We start from the raw sequence: 17476 nt of genomic DNA on the forward strand, positions 1-17476 counted from the left end.
ACTTGGAAGCAAGTTTGCTGCCCCAGACGCAGAGAAAAGGGCTAAAGGGACGGGAACGAGGAGGAGGAGGGCAGAGGTGGAAACAGGGACGGATGGAGGAGGAGATTAGCAGAGGGGTGTCTGGGGACCAGAAGCCCACAGCCGACTTCCAGCCCACTGTGAGACACCAACGTCAAGTGCTCTCTGCAAGACAGGCTGAGGGTCCTCTGAGGACAAGGTGGAGGGGGGGGGGTCTGGTGCAAGGAAAGCCCTTTCAAGACAGGGCAGGGAAGGGAAGCCCCCTCTTGGCAATGACCGGGCGTGGAAGGGAGAAGGGCTGGAGGCGACGCAAAGAGGTCAGAACTATCTGTCCTTGCTCTCCTCCTCTCGGGGGGAGTCCGGAGGGGAGCGTGGTGGAAATGTGTGAGTACCGGGGACAGCCAGGACCCAGGGGCTGGTGGTGCTCCCTCCAGGTCCGCTAGGGAGGAGCACACTGTGGCCACAGCACCAACATCCCACAGCAGCCACTGAAAGAGGGATGGGCTCGGACCAGTGCTCTGCTCTCTGCCTCTTGGGCTGGGCGGTCCTTAGCCTATGTCCCTGCAGGGTGGCACGAGGTGCCGAGGGACCAGGGGACTGGCAGTCTGGGGGCTGGGGCGGAGAGGGGTTGATGGCTGGGATCGGGGATCTCAGCAGCGGGTGCCAGCCGTGCCCGACGCCGGGAGAATTCACACACGAGTGATGGTCCCGATCCTGGAAGCAGACCTGACCCTCCACTCCGTCACAGGGACCAGCAAGGAGCCAGGAGACAGTGGGCGGAGTCGAGACCCCAGCAGCGCTGTCACCCTGGGGGCCAGGAGCCGCTCCCCCCACACCCACCGCTGCCCTGGCCACAAGCAGGGGCTGTGGGGATGTGGGACTCGGAAGGAGAAGACTGAGCCGCGAAGAGTCCGCCCGTGTAAGTGAGCAGTCTCGGAAACTGGAAACCGACAGGCTGAAGCCATCTCCTGCCCCAGCGGTGGGGACTCACGGGCAATCTTGGACAGGTGCTAAACGGACTGCTTTTCTCGGCACGGCTTGGTTGGCTGTGAGTCCTGACCAAGCTGCGGAGACAGTGATCACCAGAAGAACACACAAGTCTCCCGGCCAGGAGACCAGGAGGATCCGGGCCTTCAGGTCAGGAGTTGCTGGCCTGTAGACCGCACAGGGGCAGGCTGCCGGCACCGCTCGGTTCCGACGAAGCGGGCTCGCTCTCGGGGAACGTGGGTGGGCTGGCAGGTGGCTTCTCTGCAAGGCCGAGAGAGAGAGACAGAGAGAGACAGAGAGAGAGAGCGAGCGAGCTAGCAGCAATGGGCCAGCTTCCTGTTGCTGCTGTCGCAAATTCCCACACATCTCGTGGCTTAAAATAACACCTTCTCTTCATTTGATGGCTCCGAAGGTCAGAAGCCTGACGTGGGTGTCACTGGGCCCAAATCAAGCTGTTGGCAGGACGGAATCCTTCCGGGAGGCCCTGGGGGAGAATCTGTTCTTGTGCTCTTTCCAGCGTCCAGAGGGCACGTCGCGGGCCCGCGGCCCCGTCCTCCACCTTCAGAGCCCGTGTGGCAGGAGGGCTCCTCCCCACGGCAGAGCACTCTGGCTCTCGTGCTGTCCTGCCTCCCTTCCTTCCACCTGCCGGCCCCCTTCTGATCACCCTGGGCCATGCGGGTCATCCAGGACCATCTCCCCAGGTCCAGGCCAGCTGATTAGAGGCCTTAATGGCCTCTGCAACCTAATCTTCCTTTGGCGCACGGCCAGACACGATCACGGATTCGGGGGATCCGCACGTGGGCGTCTTTGGCGGGGGAGGGTGTTATCCCACCAAAATTCCAAAGGGGAAGTGTGAGCAGAGGTCTCCCTCCCGGCTGAGAGATTCCCGACCGCCAGTTCCACGGGCCACGCCTCTCCGGAGAACCTAACCTGCAGACGTGCCCCCCACGGAGAGACGAGTCCCAGGGGTGACCCTAAGAATGGGGCGTGGGGGCCCGAAGGCACCATTGAGTCGCAGACTCAAGAGGCGAAATTCTTGAAGGTGTGGCGTCCAAACGCAGCGTGACCGTCCCACACAACTGAGGAAAGAGACCGTGTCGTGCAAGGGTAACTGAAGAGCGGATACGGGGCTCTAAAGTCCCGATCACGGGAAGGAGTATCGGGAATGATAGGGAACAAGAACAGAAACTCGCTAACGTCCCGTGCAGACCTTGGAAGAGAGAGGCCACAGGACGACCAACAGGACTAGGAGGAAATCCTCACGGCTGCGTGAGCCACGGGCCCCGAGTGTCACGGGAGTCTCGGCAGTGGTCTTGGTCGGTCTGGGGTGCCAGGGGGCCCGGCTGGGGGCACACTTCACGTTCCTTGGCGGCAGTATCTCCAAAGCGAGCCACGAAAGCTCACGTCTCACGCAGGGAGAACTTTCAGAGAGAATCTCAGGAGCCCTGGTCTGTTTGCGGAAACAGCAATCCACAACCCCACCTGTTTGCCTTCCTGGGGAACGTTCGCAGGCCTAATATTTGATTTTCGGGCTGTGCCCTTTGCAACAGGGTGTTCTATTTAGGTAAGCTCCGTCCTCGCCCAGGGGCATGAGTCACTGTGCTGAGCACTCTTGTGCCCCCAGGGCTTTCGGATTGCCCAACCCTTCCCACCCGGACACAGCTGCGAGGCCACCCTGGGCGGATCTGCGGGAAGGTCCTCATAGGAGCACAGCAGACAGCAGGCTCTCCGGCAGGGAGTCGGGCTCCGGATGCCCCACGCAGGCTCGCCATCCTCTCCCCTGCGCGCATCCGTGGGGTCCAGGAGGCGGGTGTCCACAGGACTGGCTCTTCCCCGGATGGAGCGAGCGAAAGAGTGGGGCCACTCTCTGGAGGTTTACTACTCTGTACTGATGTGACATCAAAAAATAACGTGTATCTTTCCTGTAGCTAACGTTCTCAACACCCAAGTAAGGAGAACAAACGGCGAACACGGAGAGGACCGATGGTACAGACCGACAGCCAGCAAGATGTCCCCTCCCCCCGATATTCCCATGGCTACCTGGCCATTCTTCACAGCCGGGAGACCTGGCCCATTCCCAGTGTCCTCCCCTGCGAATGGGGATAATAGTAAGAGCCACGTGGCAGGCTTGTCCGGGGAGTAACCGATGTAACTCCGTGCACATTCCTAATGATCCGTGCACAAAGACAGCTTTTGAGTCTTTCCGTGGTCAGGTACTGTGCTGGGCGCTAGTGACAAAACAGAGCCCTCCCTGGGCTGAGACATGGGTGGGGAGGCCAACTCTAACTCAACAAGTACGTGACTCATATGGATTCAGACCAGCCCTAAGTGCTGTGGAGGGAGATCCAGGAGGCTAAGCAGAAAGAAGTGGCACTGGGAGGGTGGCGGCTATTTTAGAAAGGGCAATCCAGGGAGGCCTCTCTGAGGAGGTGACATCGGAGAAGGGACGTGAAGGAGGCAGCAATAGGAGGAAAGGAGCTTCCTGGGGGCCACAGAGAGAAAGACAACAGGGCAGGGAGGGCGGAGGGGAGACGTCCAGCAGAGGTGGTGTGGCATGAACTGGGTTGGCCGTGTGGCTGGTGAGCCACAGCTGGGATTTATTTCGAGGGCTGAGCCAACAGGGCTTGCTGAGGCACGGAATGTGGGACGAGGGGAAGGAGCCAACCGTGATCCCTGGGCACTAGACCTCAGCAACCAGGCTGTTTCCGAGATGGGGAAGTGGGGGCCTTGGGTGAATCGAGACCTGCCTTAGGCAGGCTGGATTAGAGATGCTGGTTAGACCCCCGGCCAAGGTGCTCAGTGGGCATTCGTCCCCATGTGTCACAGGTTCAGAGGCAAGTTCTCGGCTGAGGGCATCACTGCAGGACTTGTTGTCGAGACCTGCACTGTCCAATATGGCAGCCACTAGGCACATGTGGCTATTTTAGTTACAATGAAAAAAAGAAAGACAAAGCTGGTTCCCCGGTTGCACGAGCCCATTTCAAATGCTTAACAGGTGCGGAGGCCAGCGGGACGGTGCTGGTCTAGAGGGCATTAGAGCCACAGTGCAGTGAAGACCGCTCCGGGAGCGAGTGTGCACAGAGGTGAGAAGGGGTGGGGGCCCCGGACCCTCTGAAAGTGAATACTGGGGGGTCCAGGAAGATCAGCAAAGGAAACAGAAGGGGCTGGACCCCACGACACGAGTGGGCAGCAAGAAAAAGCTCAGTGGGTACGGAGCCTCCGTTACTGCTAGACTTTTCTATGCATTTTTTAAAAAGTGAAATGTCAGGGAGCCTGGGTGGCTCAGTCAGTTAAGTGTCCAACTTGTGATTTCGGCTCAGGTCACGATCTCACGGTTCATGGGTTCGAGCCCTGCATCGGGCTCTGTGCTGACAGCTCAGAGCCTGGAGCCTGCTTCAGATTGGGTGTCTCCTTCTCTCTCTGTCCCTCCCCTGCTCGGGCGTTCTCTCCCTCTTTTTCTCTCTCTCTCAAATAAATAAACATTAAAATTAAAAAAAAAATCACAATATGCTTTTTCCACATAACCAAAGCTTATAATTTTGGACATTCGGGTCTTAGTTCTCTGCTCTTATGATCCTTGCTGTGAGGAATAGCTTCTCCTAATTCTTTCTGTAGGATGACTTTTCACAGGTTCAAAGGGTGAATACACATTTAGGGCTTTTGCTACGTGATGCCAGCCAGACTGGCCTCTGCAAAGGCCAACTCTATCCCTCTCTTTGTGCATTTGCCTGAACCCTTTAGCCAGGCTGCAGACTGGGAGTCTCATTCATCTTTGGAAATATGTGAAAACAATATATTTTGTTTAGTTTGTATTTCTATCGTCATGCTTTTAGCTATTGCTTTGTGTTTATTGGTTACGTGCATTTTTCAGCTGGTGAATTTCCTGTTTGTATTCTTTTCCTATTTCATTGGGCTCTTCATGGCTTTCTAATTTGGAAAACTTACCTATCTTTCTGATATTATGAAGCTCTTATACATCGAGGATATGAATCGTCACCATTTCTGTTAAATTGTTTCTTCTAACTTTTTAAACATTAAAATTTACAAAAAATTTTTTTCTTTTAAAATTCACATACATATAATGCATATATTTACTTAGTCGATACTAAGTTCATAGACCAATACTAAGTTCATATTTATCTCTATTCTGTTCCAGGAATCTTCATAGTTGCATGTTTTATATTTTTAACAAATCAATTACAAATCTCACGGAGGTTAAACCTCACCCGTGGTCAACTGTCCCTAAAGTAACCTTTCCCACTGCTACAAAATGTTACCTTTACTGTACTAGAAATTGTTACACATACTTTGCTGTGTTTTAGACCTTTCCATGTTGTTTCCTTGATGACAGCCATGGAGAACCAATTTATTTTCATTAATGTAGCACTGAAATAAATTATCTCACGGAACAAGGTCCTTCTTACTATTTTTACGTCCTTGTTCCTCCATACCATTTTCTCACATTCCCCAACTTGCCGCGGGGATTTGACTGGGGTTACAATTCACTGATTCCTCTGCAGTATGATGCTTGCACCACTTAGAATGTATGGTATCACTTGCTATTTATTTAAAATTTTTGTATGCTGCTCAATAATGTTTTGTGCTACTCGTCATGCCGCATTTGTACATTTCTGATACGTGTATCTCTAGGTACCTCATGTTTTTATCGTAAATAGAATTTTTTTCTATATATTTTCTTATTATTTTTGGTGTCTAAGAGGGGGACACCGATTTTCTTCTACATTCTTTTGTAATTAGGCAGGCTACTCAATTCTCTTTTTTCTTTGTCTTTCAGAGAACTTGGGTTTTCACACCTGTAGATAATAGCTCTGTTTTGCTATCTTCTCTAATCGCATCGGCTAGCATATCAACAACAATGATAAACAATGATAAATTAGTGGTGATGAGTGGTGCCGATAGAAATCCTTTTCTTGTTTCTAACATTAATCTATCCTGATGGCTATTCTTTGGGGGATATTTTTATCGTGTTAAGAAAGAATTTTTATTTCCACTTTACTAATTAAAAAAAAAAAAAGATCGGAAAGAGCACACTACCAAACACTCCTCGGTGGCACTGAGATAATTCTAAGTTTTGTCTCCCTGACACTCATGAAGGCTCACGGCCCAAGCCCTGCCCCAGGTAGCAGACTTAGCATAAGGGGGGCCATTGTCTCACCCAAGCGTCCGCCATGTTTGAAGGCTCAAAGTTCATCCACAGGAAGACACGCATCTTCGTTATAGCCCAACGCTCAGGACTCGATGGTAGGAAACAGGTAGTATGTGAAATCTATCCTAAAGCACCTTTCTGATGCCAATGGTGTGAACACCCTGATTTTGTATATCTTTGAATTTCCCACTCTTTGGGGTGCAGCAGCACGTCCTGAAGGGAAGCCAGGAATAACATGACACCCTCACCCTGTATGGTAACCATGGCCCTCCCCAGTCCCTGGTCCCACACGCCACCCTCAGGGGGCGACTTCTGCGTGCCTGGGGCTAAGCCAATGATGGCGTGGCCTCCACCTTCCTCCTAGTCGATTCAGAGGGAAGCCATCTGTGTCGTCTATTTGGAAGGCCACGTCAGGAGCTTCGGGCTGAGGCAGCGGCCAAAATCCTTCACCCCTTGCCTCTCACAGCTGGGACGGGCTCTGTCTTCCCCACGGGGCTGTGAGTGTCCTCAGCACAGGCTGGGGAGGGCCAGGCCCGGCGAGGGACCAGGGGCTTCAGTGTTTGGGGGACACTCTACTACCTGTGGGTGTTACTGAAACCAGTCTCACAGCCACGTGGACTTCGTCCTCCCCATATCGGGGATCTTCAGCCAGGCCCTGCCCCAGCATCCTCCACAACGGGTTGGTACTCTCACGTCTGGGGAGAGGTCTGCCTGACACACGTTTCCTTAACTTGTAAATATCGAAAGAAATATTCTTGCTGTTGTCTTCAAATTGGTCTATTCGGTGGACTGCTTGTTTAGCAAAGCGCCCCTTGGCAGGTCTGCTCCTGGGGAATCAGGCCCACACACTGTGCCCACCTGAGGCACATTCAGGGCAGGAGAATTCTTTCCCTTTAGCGAACATGCTTGTTTCTTGGTTTCATAATTCTTCCCCCATGAGCTCCGTTCTGTCAGCCACTGTGGCGGGTTCCTCCAGCTCTGCTGTCTGTCCAGCCGGCATCTCTTTGGGGGAATGGCAAAGACATCAGAAACCCATCTGCGCGATCCCCAAGCTGCCACCCACCTGGTGGTCATTGGAGGACTGGTTTCTCAGCTCAGCCCAGGACTGATTCACAGATCAGAGAACCAGAGTGAGGCATGTTAGCTAATGGCTCTGTAGAGCGAGTTCTGGCATCGGGAACCCAGAGTGTTTACGCTGTGCTGGTTGTAGCATTTCTAGGCAGCATTGCCCGTCTGGGCAGAACTCGAACCCGTGGGTTCTGACCTCATGGTGCTCATCACGTCTACCTGCCTCGAGACCTCGCGCCTGGGTCCTGCGGCACCCCGGGGTCAGGGGACACTGGAGGAAAGGTTCCTCACGGACAGAAGCAGCTTTACTCTTTGTGGCGTGTTTAACAATGCCGTGAACACCCCGCTTTTGTACTAACATCCTAATTTTGTATTTGAGGCAAAACCATCAAATATGATAAGAAATGTAAAAACCCTTCCCTCCCTGCACCCCCTGAAACGACTCTTTACTTCCCAAACGTGATCACCTGCTAGATCCGGCCACGGTAGTGCCATTTGGGCGTCCCTGCCCTTGACCTAATGTTACTTGGACACAAACTTTCCACACCGCTGCATGCTTGCATTTCTGGGAGAGACACAACCTCCCACTGCATTAACGTTCCCCGTACAACCTCTCCCCGTCTGATGTCTGATGGGGGGTGTTTAAGAAGCCCGTCCCCAACCACAAGTAAGACGGAGTAGACACGGCAGAACGGGCCAATCCCCCAACACGCCCTGCCTCCCACTCCCCACCCTGGCCCTTTCTGAGCAGACGGCTTTGGGCACCTCCTGACGAGGAGACAGGGGGTTGCCCTGACCATAACTGGCCCGGGGACCTGGCCTGAGCTACAGGCTGTGCGCCCGATAGGGGGTGACACAGCCCACATCCTTGTAGGAGCCTTCTGGTTCCGACAGTGTGGAGAGGTCCCCGGGCCCGTTTCCTCTTTGCAATGCGAAATGACCAAAGGAGTAGGAAGATAAGGAAGGACGGACGTCAGAAGGGACTCACCTTCATGCAAGAAACACAGGGACTTCTGCAAAACCCACCTCAGCCGTCTAGATGAAGGAGGAGCTGCCCAGCTCATGGGTCTCTGGGAAACGGGGTGCCTCTTGGGACCTGGCCCGTGGGGTCCTCCCTCTGCTCCCTGGGGAGCTGGGCTCCCCTCCTGTCCCATTTATCTGTGTTTCTGTATACATTTCAAATAAAAGTTGCCAACAGCTGAGCTGCCTGGAGGCAGGGTTTGGTCCCTCCCCGGGGAAGAGGGTGCTGTGAACGGGAAAGGTTGGGCTGGTTTTGCTGGCATAGGCATCGTGGGCCTTGGCAGAGCCAGGCGGCCGGGCTGGGGCAGGTGGGTGCAAAGCTCTGACCCCTGCTTGGTACTCGGAAGTCGGGTCAGGTCAAGGCTGGCCATGGGCCCCGGTGTCAGGTCTCATGTGGGTGGGTGAGCGGCTGACAATCCCTGGAGGCCAGCAGGGTGGAAGTGTCTTAGCGACAAAAGCCCAGGGGGTGACCCGGGAGCCCAGGGCAGAATGGAAGGCAGGGGGCTGCACAGAGAAACAGCTGGAAGCCTGGCAGCACTGACCTGGACCCCTCCCCACAGACCCTGGGGGCGCTGATCAGAAACACACTTGTTTCTCTTCGTGCCTTGTCTGTTTCTCGTGGCCTCTGTCCCATGTCGGGACCTAGAGTTCCTCCCAGCCCCGGTCTGTCTCTGTCATCTCGGGGGTCCTGCCTTCTTCTCTGGATCCCCTCCTGCGGGGTCTCCTCCTGTCTGGTGCCTAAACACCGGGGGCAGCTGAATAATGCTTCTCCCGCACGAAAAATGTCACGTCCCTGGTTCCCAGGTGTAAACGCGTCACCTCACATGGCAAAAGAGGCTTTGCAGATGCGGTTAAGTTAAGGATCTTAGGCGGGAAGTTACCCTGGGTTACCTGGGTGGGCCCTGTGTCGTCACGGGTCTGTATAAGGGACGGAGGGAGAAGGGGAGGAGAGCAGAGTCGGGGGCTGTGGAAGACGCTGTGATGAAGGTCCTGAAGACAGGCAGGGCTGGGGGGAGGGGGCTCGGGAAGCTGGAAAAGGCAAGGACACAGACTCTCCCCTGGAGCTTCTAGAAGGAACGCAAACCCGCCGACACCGTGACTGGAAGACTTCTGGCCTCCAGAACCACGGGACATTTGTGCATCTGAAGCCACTAGACTTGTGGCGACTGTAGCGGCCCCAGGAAACGGACACGAGTATCATCTACCGGTGACAATGCCACCATCCCTTCTGGGCTCGCGGCCAGCACGCGTGGAGCCCTCTTGTCCGCCGGGCATCCGACAGGCAACCTAACCCCCGTGTCCGACCCTCTCCTGGTTTCCCCCAGGCCTGCTCCACCCCGATGCACCTTCCGGGTCACTCAGGCCACGAGTCGCCCTCGTCACCCCCACCTGCAGTCGTGGGCAGACTGGCTGGTTCTGCCCTCCCGGTACATTTGGCCGCGTCCCGGGGGCCCGCAGCTGGCAGCGCAGAAGCCGCTCTCGTTGCGGCCTTGCCCCTGCCTGCACTGCTCTCTCAGACACGTTCTTGCCCCACCCTCGCCAGAAGCCCTTGCCCCCGTGTCTCCTCGACAGGCCTTCCAGCCACACGGACACCAGGAAAGTCTCGTAAGCGAGCACACAGCACAGCTAAGCCTTAGAGGTGGGGGAGGAGTAGATAATGGCAGAGGGTGTTGGCTCAGTCCATGGCCACCCATTGGGGGATGGGATCCCCCCCCCAATACACTGGAAAGAAAGACAAACTCAGCCTTGATGCTAAAACCCCTCCAGCCTGACATCCGGGTGTTTCCGTATTTTATCACCTTCACCTTGCCCTGCCACGGTTGAAGCATCTCCTGGCTCAGGAGACGGGACCTGAAGCTGGACCAGGATGAACTAAAAGTATTCAGGGCACAGTGGGATGCACCGGAATGCAGGCTGGGGAGTCAGATCCCCTCGCTTTAATTATGAGGGAACTGAGCCCGGACAGCAGGACGTTTCCCAGCATCCGGCTTCCCATCCGGTGTCCTGCCCCCCAAGCTCCCTGCTGTCTGCTCACCCCCAGCGTCCCGGGGAGGTGCCCCCTCCAGAGGACACCGGAGGGACAGGCTCGGCCTCATACACTCACCCCAGCCTTTCCTCTTCTTTCCTTCTCAGATCAAAGTCCCGCTGAACCACTTCCCAGATGTGCTTGGCCTCGTCGTCCGTGAGCTTGGAAAGATCCAGTTTTTTCCCCATCTCTGCCTGTGAGGATCACACCTGGAATAAGACAGGATAGAAATGGACTCTGATTTGTTTCACAAGGGGTTAATTATGACAAGTGACCATCACCCAGGCAGCATCTAAAATGAAAACTTCCTCAGAGGTCCTATGGCACTCAACTAAAATATTCCCTGACTTGTGCCTTAAATTGGTGAAAAATAATTTATTAATTAAAAAAATGTTTTAACGTTTACTCATTTTTGAGAGACAGAGCACAAGCGGAGAGGAGGACGGAGAGGGGGACGGAGGGAGACACAGAATCCGAAGCAGGCCCCAGGCTCCGAGCTGTCAGCACAGAGCCCGATGCGGGGCTCGAACTCGTGAATCGCGAGATCATGACCTCAGCTGAAGTCAGACACTCAACCAGCTGAGCCACCCAGGCACCCCAATTTCTTAAAATTTTTTTTGCACCAAACCCTCAGTATTTCCACCCTCAAGCACAATGCTGGCTGTGAATGGTGCATCCAGAAGTTGCCCTGATATGCCAGAGTCATTCAGACTATATTCACTTATGGTCAAATTTAGATTTTGGACAAGAAAACATGAAAACAAAATTCACTGCTGTTTCCCTAGAACCCATAGTGTCTGGTTTTTAAAAACCTGGATGAAAAAGTTCTTTTTTGATAGATGACTGAAGTTTATTCTTTTCTTTTTTTTTTTTTTTGCCATTTTTGAAAAAAAATTGTATCATAAGAAGCACATTCATTGAAGCTCTGTTTTCAGAGCAGATGAGAGAGCTGTGACTGTCAGCTGACTAGTTCCCACTCTGTCTCCTCTCTGAAGGGACACAATTCCGGGCTTCCTGGAAGACGGCGAGGGGTGAGGCAGCAAAGCAAAACAAAAGGAAAGTAGCACGCTTTTCGCACCTAAGTATCTTAGAGCATGGTCAGTGGCCGGTCAGCGGATGGACAGGAGGCCACTACTTAGTCAAGAGCTGCCCCCTCAGCCCCAGAGGCTGGGGACGTGTCTCCCCCAAGCCCCCTTCCCCACCTGTTCCTTCTTTCCGAAGCTTCTTGCTTGTAATGATGGCTTGGTTTCCCAGCTTGGATAGCAAAGATCACCAAGGTCGGGGGGACCAGATGCATGCTGGACCCAGTGGGTCTGGGCACCTGTGATGAGGGGGGTGCCTGCCGAGGGGGTGAGGCCTCAGGAGCAGCTGAGATGTGAATAGGGGAGACCAGCAGGCAGAGGGTGGCCGGTGGCCCCACCTGCTTCTACACAAAGTGTGACCTAACACCTTCCAGAACGTGCCAGTCATGACCCTGAGTTATTAAGGGAAGTGACCTCTGTTCGCTATGCGGTGTTTACTAAAACCAGAGCTGATGTGATAACAGACTTTGAATAACATACACCCGGCACAGCTAAACCAACAGGTGCTTCGCTCCCAGTGCGACGTCACCTGAAAGATTTTACTCTGATGCTTACGTTCAGCTCGGACCCAGCTCCCAGGGGAGGCGGTGGGTGCGGGGGGGGGGGGGGGGGGTGGGGGGAGGGGGGGGGGGGGGGGGGGGGGGGGGGGGTGGATCCCCAGGGGAGCGTGTTCCCACCATGGCCAGGGATTGAGAGCCAGTGGCCCACGACACGGGTCTTTATCTACTGTGACCGAATCTTCCCATGTAGTGAATTAATGACATGGAGAGGCTTTTCATGCTTTTTGAAAACTATGTTTAAAAAGTTACCTTAAACTGAACGGAGAGTATGTTTGAGTTTAGCGTTTAAAACGCACATCCCACAAGTCCCTGTCGTCCCGAACACCCGCCCTGGCTTGGCTCCGACTGGGACACAGATGTGGGCTGTCCCTCAGCCAGACACAGCCACACCATGGACCCCCCCCCCCCCCCCGCTGGGCTCATTGGAGGGGATGGCCTTTCAGCCAGCGATCTCCTCTCCCATCACTACACACCATGCTGGCTCGCCCCGACCCCGATCTGCTCCTGAAACCCCTCCACCCGCAGCAGTCACGGGGAAGCATGACGGCAGAAGGCTAACGCAGGGGCGGGGTGGTGGGGGGACCTCCCAGGGCACGTGTGTTGGGGCGGGCGGATTCCACCAGGCTCCTAGTTCTGTCTCAGAGCCGATCACTCTTGGTCACGAGGTTCCCAAACGAAATGCTTTCAGTTTTGCCCGTCCCACTGCTCGGATTTAATCACAGTCTTAATCTCTGAGACCATTAGCCCTCCCGAACCGGTTCGGAGTGACAGTGGAGAAAAGCCATTAGGGCAAGGAGGTTGACCAGTTGCAAAGACAGCGGAATGGGTCTTATAAAGTGGATACCCCAGATGCAGACCACTGAATTTCGATGGTGTGTCCGTCTCTGTCTGCTAAAGAACTGAGTTCACGTTCTGGCCAAATCAAAGGGAAGTCTGGGCCGGGGTTCCACCCACACGACACTTGGCTTGACCACCTCTGGGGTCAGCTGCCCTTGGAGCCTTGGAGCACAATGGCGATTGGGAGTGGTCACCCGCCTGAGCGAATAAAACTGGAAAGCAAGTCAAAGGTTCTCAGCAAATGCCCAGCTAACAAAGGCAGGAGTGCTCCCTGACTCACGGTCAAGGCCGAGCTGGTGCGTCTGTAGGTAAAGGTGCAGGCACGTTCCTGAGCACAGGTGGAGGTGCCCACTCGGGGGCCCCGTGTGTTAACCTTGCCTGTCTTTCAGCACCACCCTCACGCTGGCTGGTGTTACTCCCGCGGGCAGGACTTGCTGTCCATTTGCAGCCACCAAAGCCCCAGCCCTCGTCAGCTGCAAAGTGGCGCATTTCCATCCAGAAGCTTCCCCCAACCCCTGCTCAAGGGGCACCAGGCACAAGTTGCCCCAGCAGCAACCGCGCTGGGTGGCACTCTAGCTTTGCCTGCCCACCTGCCCATCCTCTCTGCTCTCTCAGGTCCCTGGGAAGTCGTTGGCAATCCTCATGTATACCCGGACGTGGGTTCTGCATGTCCGGCTGAAGCCTCAGCTCTAGTGTCCACAGCAAGAACGGGTCCCAGGGCGAGGCTGTGGGAGAAGACAGGGCCAGGAGCCGGGAGCCGGCTTCCTGTCTCAGTTCAGGCACCAGCTGGCCTCCTCCCTGGGCCTCAGCTCTGTGGGCTCCACAGCCATGACCGGTGCCTGCCACAGGCTAGTGGGCCTCACCTCCCCCACCACCATTGCAACCTCTCAGAAGGAAAGAAGATTTTTACAAAACACACCACATAGAAAAAGAAAATGTAAAAGCCCGACCCAACTGAAAATGGAGTTTTCTGCATCTGCTTAAGGTTAGTAGGAAACCGGGGTCCAAGTCTATGGAGCTCTAGTGGATTTCTACGGGAGGCTGAGCTCAGGCCAGGAGCTAATGTCCCATAGTGGGACCAGGGCCGGCTACGCAATGTCCACCACCCACGGACCCTTCCCCACATCTCTGCAGCAGGTGGATGGGCGGTGGGGGTGGGTGAGGAGGGGGGCTGTTGGCAAACAGAAGGTGATTTGGTTGTGATAAAGCTGGGGCTTTGCGGGAGCCCAGAGGAAGGCCAGGACCCTTCTCCCATGGCGAAACATCACCGGGCTCTGTGCCCCCAAATCGGCACTGCAGTGCAGAGGTCAGTCTTTGATCAGCTAGCCTCGGGCCCCTGGGCATGCAGCCTTGAGTCTCCTGGGCTGACCACAGCCTCAGCCCCACTGGCACGAGGACCCGCGGCAGGGCTCTGGGTGAAACCACTCGTTTGTCCAAAACGGGCTGGTTGAGAACCCAGGCTGGTCTGATCAGGGTGGAAAGGGAGGCCCGGTTCGGTGGAAAGGGAGCGCCCCCCTCCCCCCCCACTAGCCGGGACAAAGACCTGGGAGCCGCTGGGGGCCGGTGGGGCTGTTCACGTCACCGCGGACTCTCCCTACGCCCAGTCCCCAGTCCTGGGCGCCACACCGGCCTCCACATGCCCTCTTCTGACGGCACTCACCGGCTCCTTTCCAGGGGTGTGCAGGCCCTGGCCCGGCCCCCGGGGCTGCTCTTTCCGGTCCTGCGAGGGAAAAGAAGGCGACAAGGCAGGGTGTCGGGTCCGGGTACACTGGGGCGAGGCAGTATAGTCGGGGCCAGGCGGGGCGTTGAGCGCAGGGGGCCAGGCAGGGCGCGGAGCGCCGGGCACGGGGCACCTGACCTGCAAGGGTGGCCGGGCTCGGACCACAGCCGGGTGGGGCCCGCCTGGGTCACGAGGGCCGAGCCCCGCCCCGCCCCGCCCAGCTCCGGGTGCGCCTCCGGGTGCCGCGCGAAGGGCGCAGGCGCTGAAGGCGCAGGTGCGGAGGCTCGCCCCCGACTCCGCGCCCCAAGCCACCCTCCGGGACAAAGGTGGCGGCGGGGAGGGGGAGGGTTGAGCCCACACCGGGAGTTGCGGCGACTCTGCCGGGGCGACGCGGCTGCGGCGGCCCGGCCCTCCGCGCCACGACCCGCTTGTCTGAACGCGCCCTCGGAGCGCGCGGGACTTTGAACTGCCATCCCAATGCTGCAGGCGAACGCAATTTACTCCGGCTTTACCGGTGGGCGAACTGAGGCTCAGGAAAGAGCCTTACCGAAAGCCACCGCCTAATAAATGGGAATGCCGACTGGTAAGCGGGACCGGGAGCCCAGGGCTTCGTCGCGCGGGTCCTGCCGCTGGCCGCCCTCCATCCTGCCCGGGGCGCGGCAGGGCCGGGAAGCCCACAGCGCCAGGAGCCCCGCGCGGGGAGCGCACCCGGGCCTTGCCTACCGACGACAGTCCCGCGGGTCGCACAGCCGCGGCTGGGGGCGGAGTCAGCAGACGGGGCGCGCAGACCAGACGAGGTGCCTTCGGAGGACGCAGTGGAGGGGACCCCTCCTCCGAGCTCCCCGCACCCTCCCCGCCAGGACCCCGCGCGCGCGCGCTCAGGGGCGCTTCGAGTTCCGGTTCCAAGCGCCGCCACCAGCCCCGGCCCCCGCCGCTCCTTGGGAACTCGCGGGGACAATTAGGGAAGCTCCCAACTTCCCGCGGTCTTCCGGAGTTGGGCGCATCAGAGCGCTCCCCCCTCCACCGTCTCTCTTATCCTTAAAAAATTCTGAAATGAAAAGTACACCGCCCCCTGCGCCAGGAGGTACCTTTGAAACTCAGTTTCCTTATCTGCAAAATGGGGGTAGGATGAGTAATAGATACATAATGGGCGCAGTTAGGTGAACAGATACTATCGTCTCCATACAGAAGAGGAAACTAAACCTTGTAGGAACACTGGGAAGTCACATTAGGTATGATTCGTAAGGAGTTTTCAGAAGCCACAAATTGCGACCCGGTTAGAGTGGTTGGTTACCTGGCTGTGCCCACGAAGCACCGCAAGTGAATTTGGGTATTTCAGGAGCTTGGGCTCCATTAGGATAGGAACCCTCCCCAAACATCATCAACTGGTGTGTGTGGGGGGAGGGGGTGGGGTGGGTGGGGGTGCAAACCCTGGAAATAATTGCAACTTATAAGCCAGTTTCCACAGCCCATATGAGCCGGTTCTTACGTTTTTCATTTCCTTACCATGTATTTTACTATTTCTTGTAAAGTGAATAAATCCTTTAAAAGTTGGCATCGGGACTGTAAGTTCCTTAAGGGCAGAAGTGTGTTTTTTTCAATGTTATTTTTTATACTTTATTTTAATGGGTGGGTTTTTAAAAATGCACTGTAGTGATACTTGGTGATACATGATAAAGAGTTGTGGTAAAGGACATAAACGGCATAAAATGAAAAGTCAGATTTGCCCTTGTTTCTGCTCCCGACCCCGCTCCCCAAAGGCAATTATTGCTAATGGTGTCTCGTGTATTGTTCCGGAATTACTGTGGTTGTGGGAAAGGACATAGACTCGATCCAAATGCAAGATTGGGACTCCCAACTGGGTGTATTCCCTTCTAGCTGTGATGTCCTGGGCATGTTATTCCCCACCCCCCTCGGGGGGGCTCACTTCTCCGTCTACATGGTGGGGATAGCAGTGGGATCCACATAGTAGGTGGTTCTGAATCAATATACATAAAGCGCTTGGGTGACACCTGCCATATGGTGAATATTTGGTAAATATTGACAGCTACTGCTATAGACCCAATTCATTCTTTAAAAAAATTTTTTTTAACATTTATTCATTTTTGAGAGACCGAGAAAGACAGAGTACGAGTCGCGGAGGGGCAGAGAGAGACACACACACACAGAATCCGAAGCAGGATCCAGGCTCTGAGCTGTCAGCACAGAGCCCGAGGCGGGGCTTGAACTCACAAACTGTGAGATAATGGCCTGAGCCAAAGTTGGATGCTCAACCGACCGAGCCACCCAGGTGTCCCCCAAATTCATTCTTTTTAATTGTTGCAGAGTATTCATTGCATGAGTTTATCGTAATTATTTTACCATTCTCCTATTGATGGACAGCCAATGTTTGATTTTTTGCTATGCAAAAAAATTCTGTCATGTAGATATTGTAGACAATACTTCATATCATTGACATATTTATAATGATACATATCATGGTACATACATATTTATACCGATATATTTATAGAATAAAATCCTAAAATTGAATCGTGGAGTCAAAGAATGTATGCAATTTTTACAAGGAAACTCTAGAATTAAAATATTTTTAATTGTAGAAACAATCTCAAAATTAGAGAAATTTGCAACTATCGCACAAAGATCTCCTCCCCTCCATTTGTGAGTTGATGACATGATTTTTCTTTAGTCTGTATTTTATACAAACAAGGGCAATTTCCTCCAAAAATGGTCTAACTGGCAAAATCGTGATCCATTGCCGTATCTCCTCACAAGAACCCTTCCAAATTTCGCCAGTCGTCTCAATAATATCCTTTGGAGCGTAGGATCCAGTTGAGAATACCTTGATTTCCTACTTTAGCTATTTAGGGGAAACCAGGAGAGGACAGGGAAGCAAAGAGAGAGAGCTCAGCAGTGGCGCTTGGTGGGTTCTGGCCGGGATCTTGGGGCTCGGTTGTTTGTCGTCACCCAACATTCTTGCCTTATCTGGGC

The 17476-nt window shown here is 54.9% G+C and overlaps 1 protein-coding gene across 3 annotated transcripts in view; it reads right to left on the minus strand.

Moving 5' to 3' along the window:
* Window positions 1-14648, minus strand: part of MLPH (melanophilin) — a 45348-nt gene extending 30700 nt beyond the window's left edge. For all 3 annotated transcript variants that reach the window (XM_049614612.1, XM_049614610.1, XM_049614611.1), the window contains exons 1-2: window positions 14426-14648; window positions 10365-10495 (exon numbers count right to left, since the gene is read on the minus strand). In XM_049614612.1, the coding sequence (XP_049470569.1) occupies window positions 10365-10474 (110 nt within the window). In that variant the 5' untranslated portion in view covers window positions 10475-10495; window positions 14426-14648. The remainder of the gene's footprint in view (window positions 1-10364; window positions 10496-14425) is intronic.
* Window positions 14649-17476: the final 2828 nt, after the last annotated feature.

Source organism: Panthera uncia (assembly GCF_023721935.1).
Source record: "Panthera uncia isolate 11264 chromosome C1 unlocalized genomic scaffold, Puncia_PCG_1.0 HiC_scaffold_3, whole genome shotgun sequence".
In the NCBI taxonomy this organism is placed as follows: Eukaryota; Metazoa; Chordata; class Mammalia; order Carnivora; family Felidae; genus Panthera; species Panthera uncia.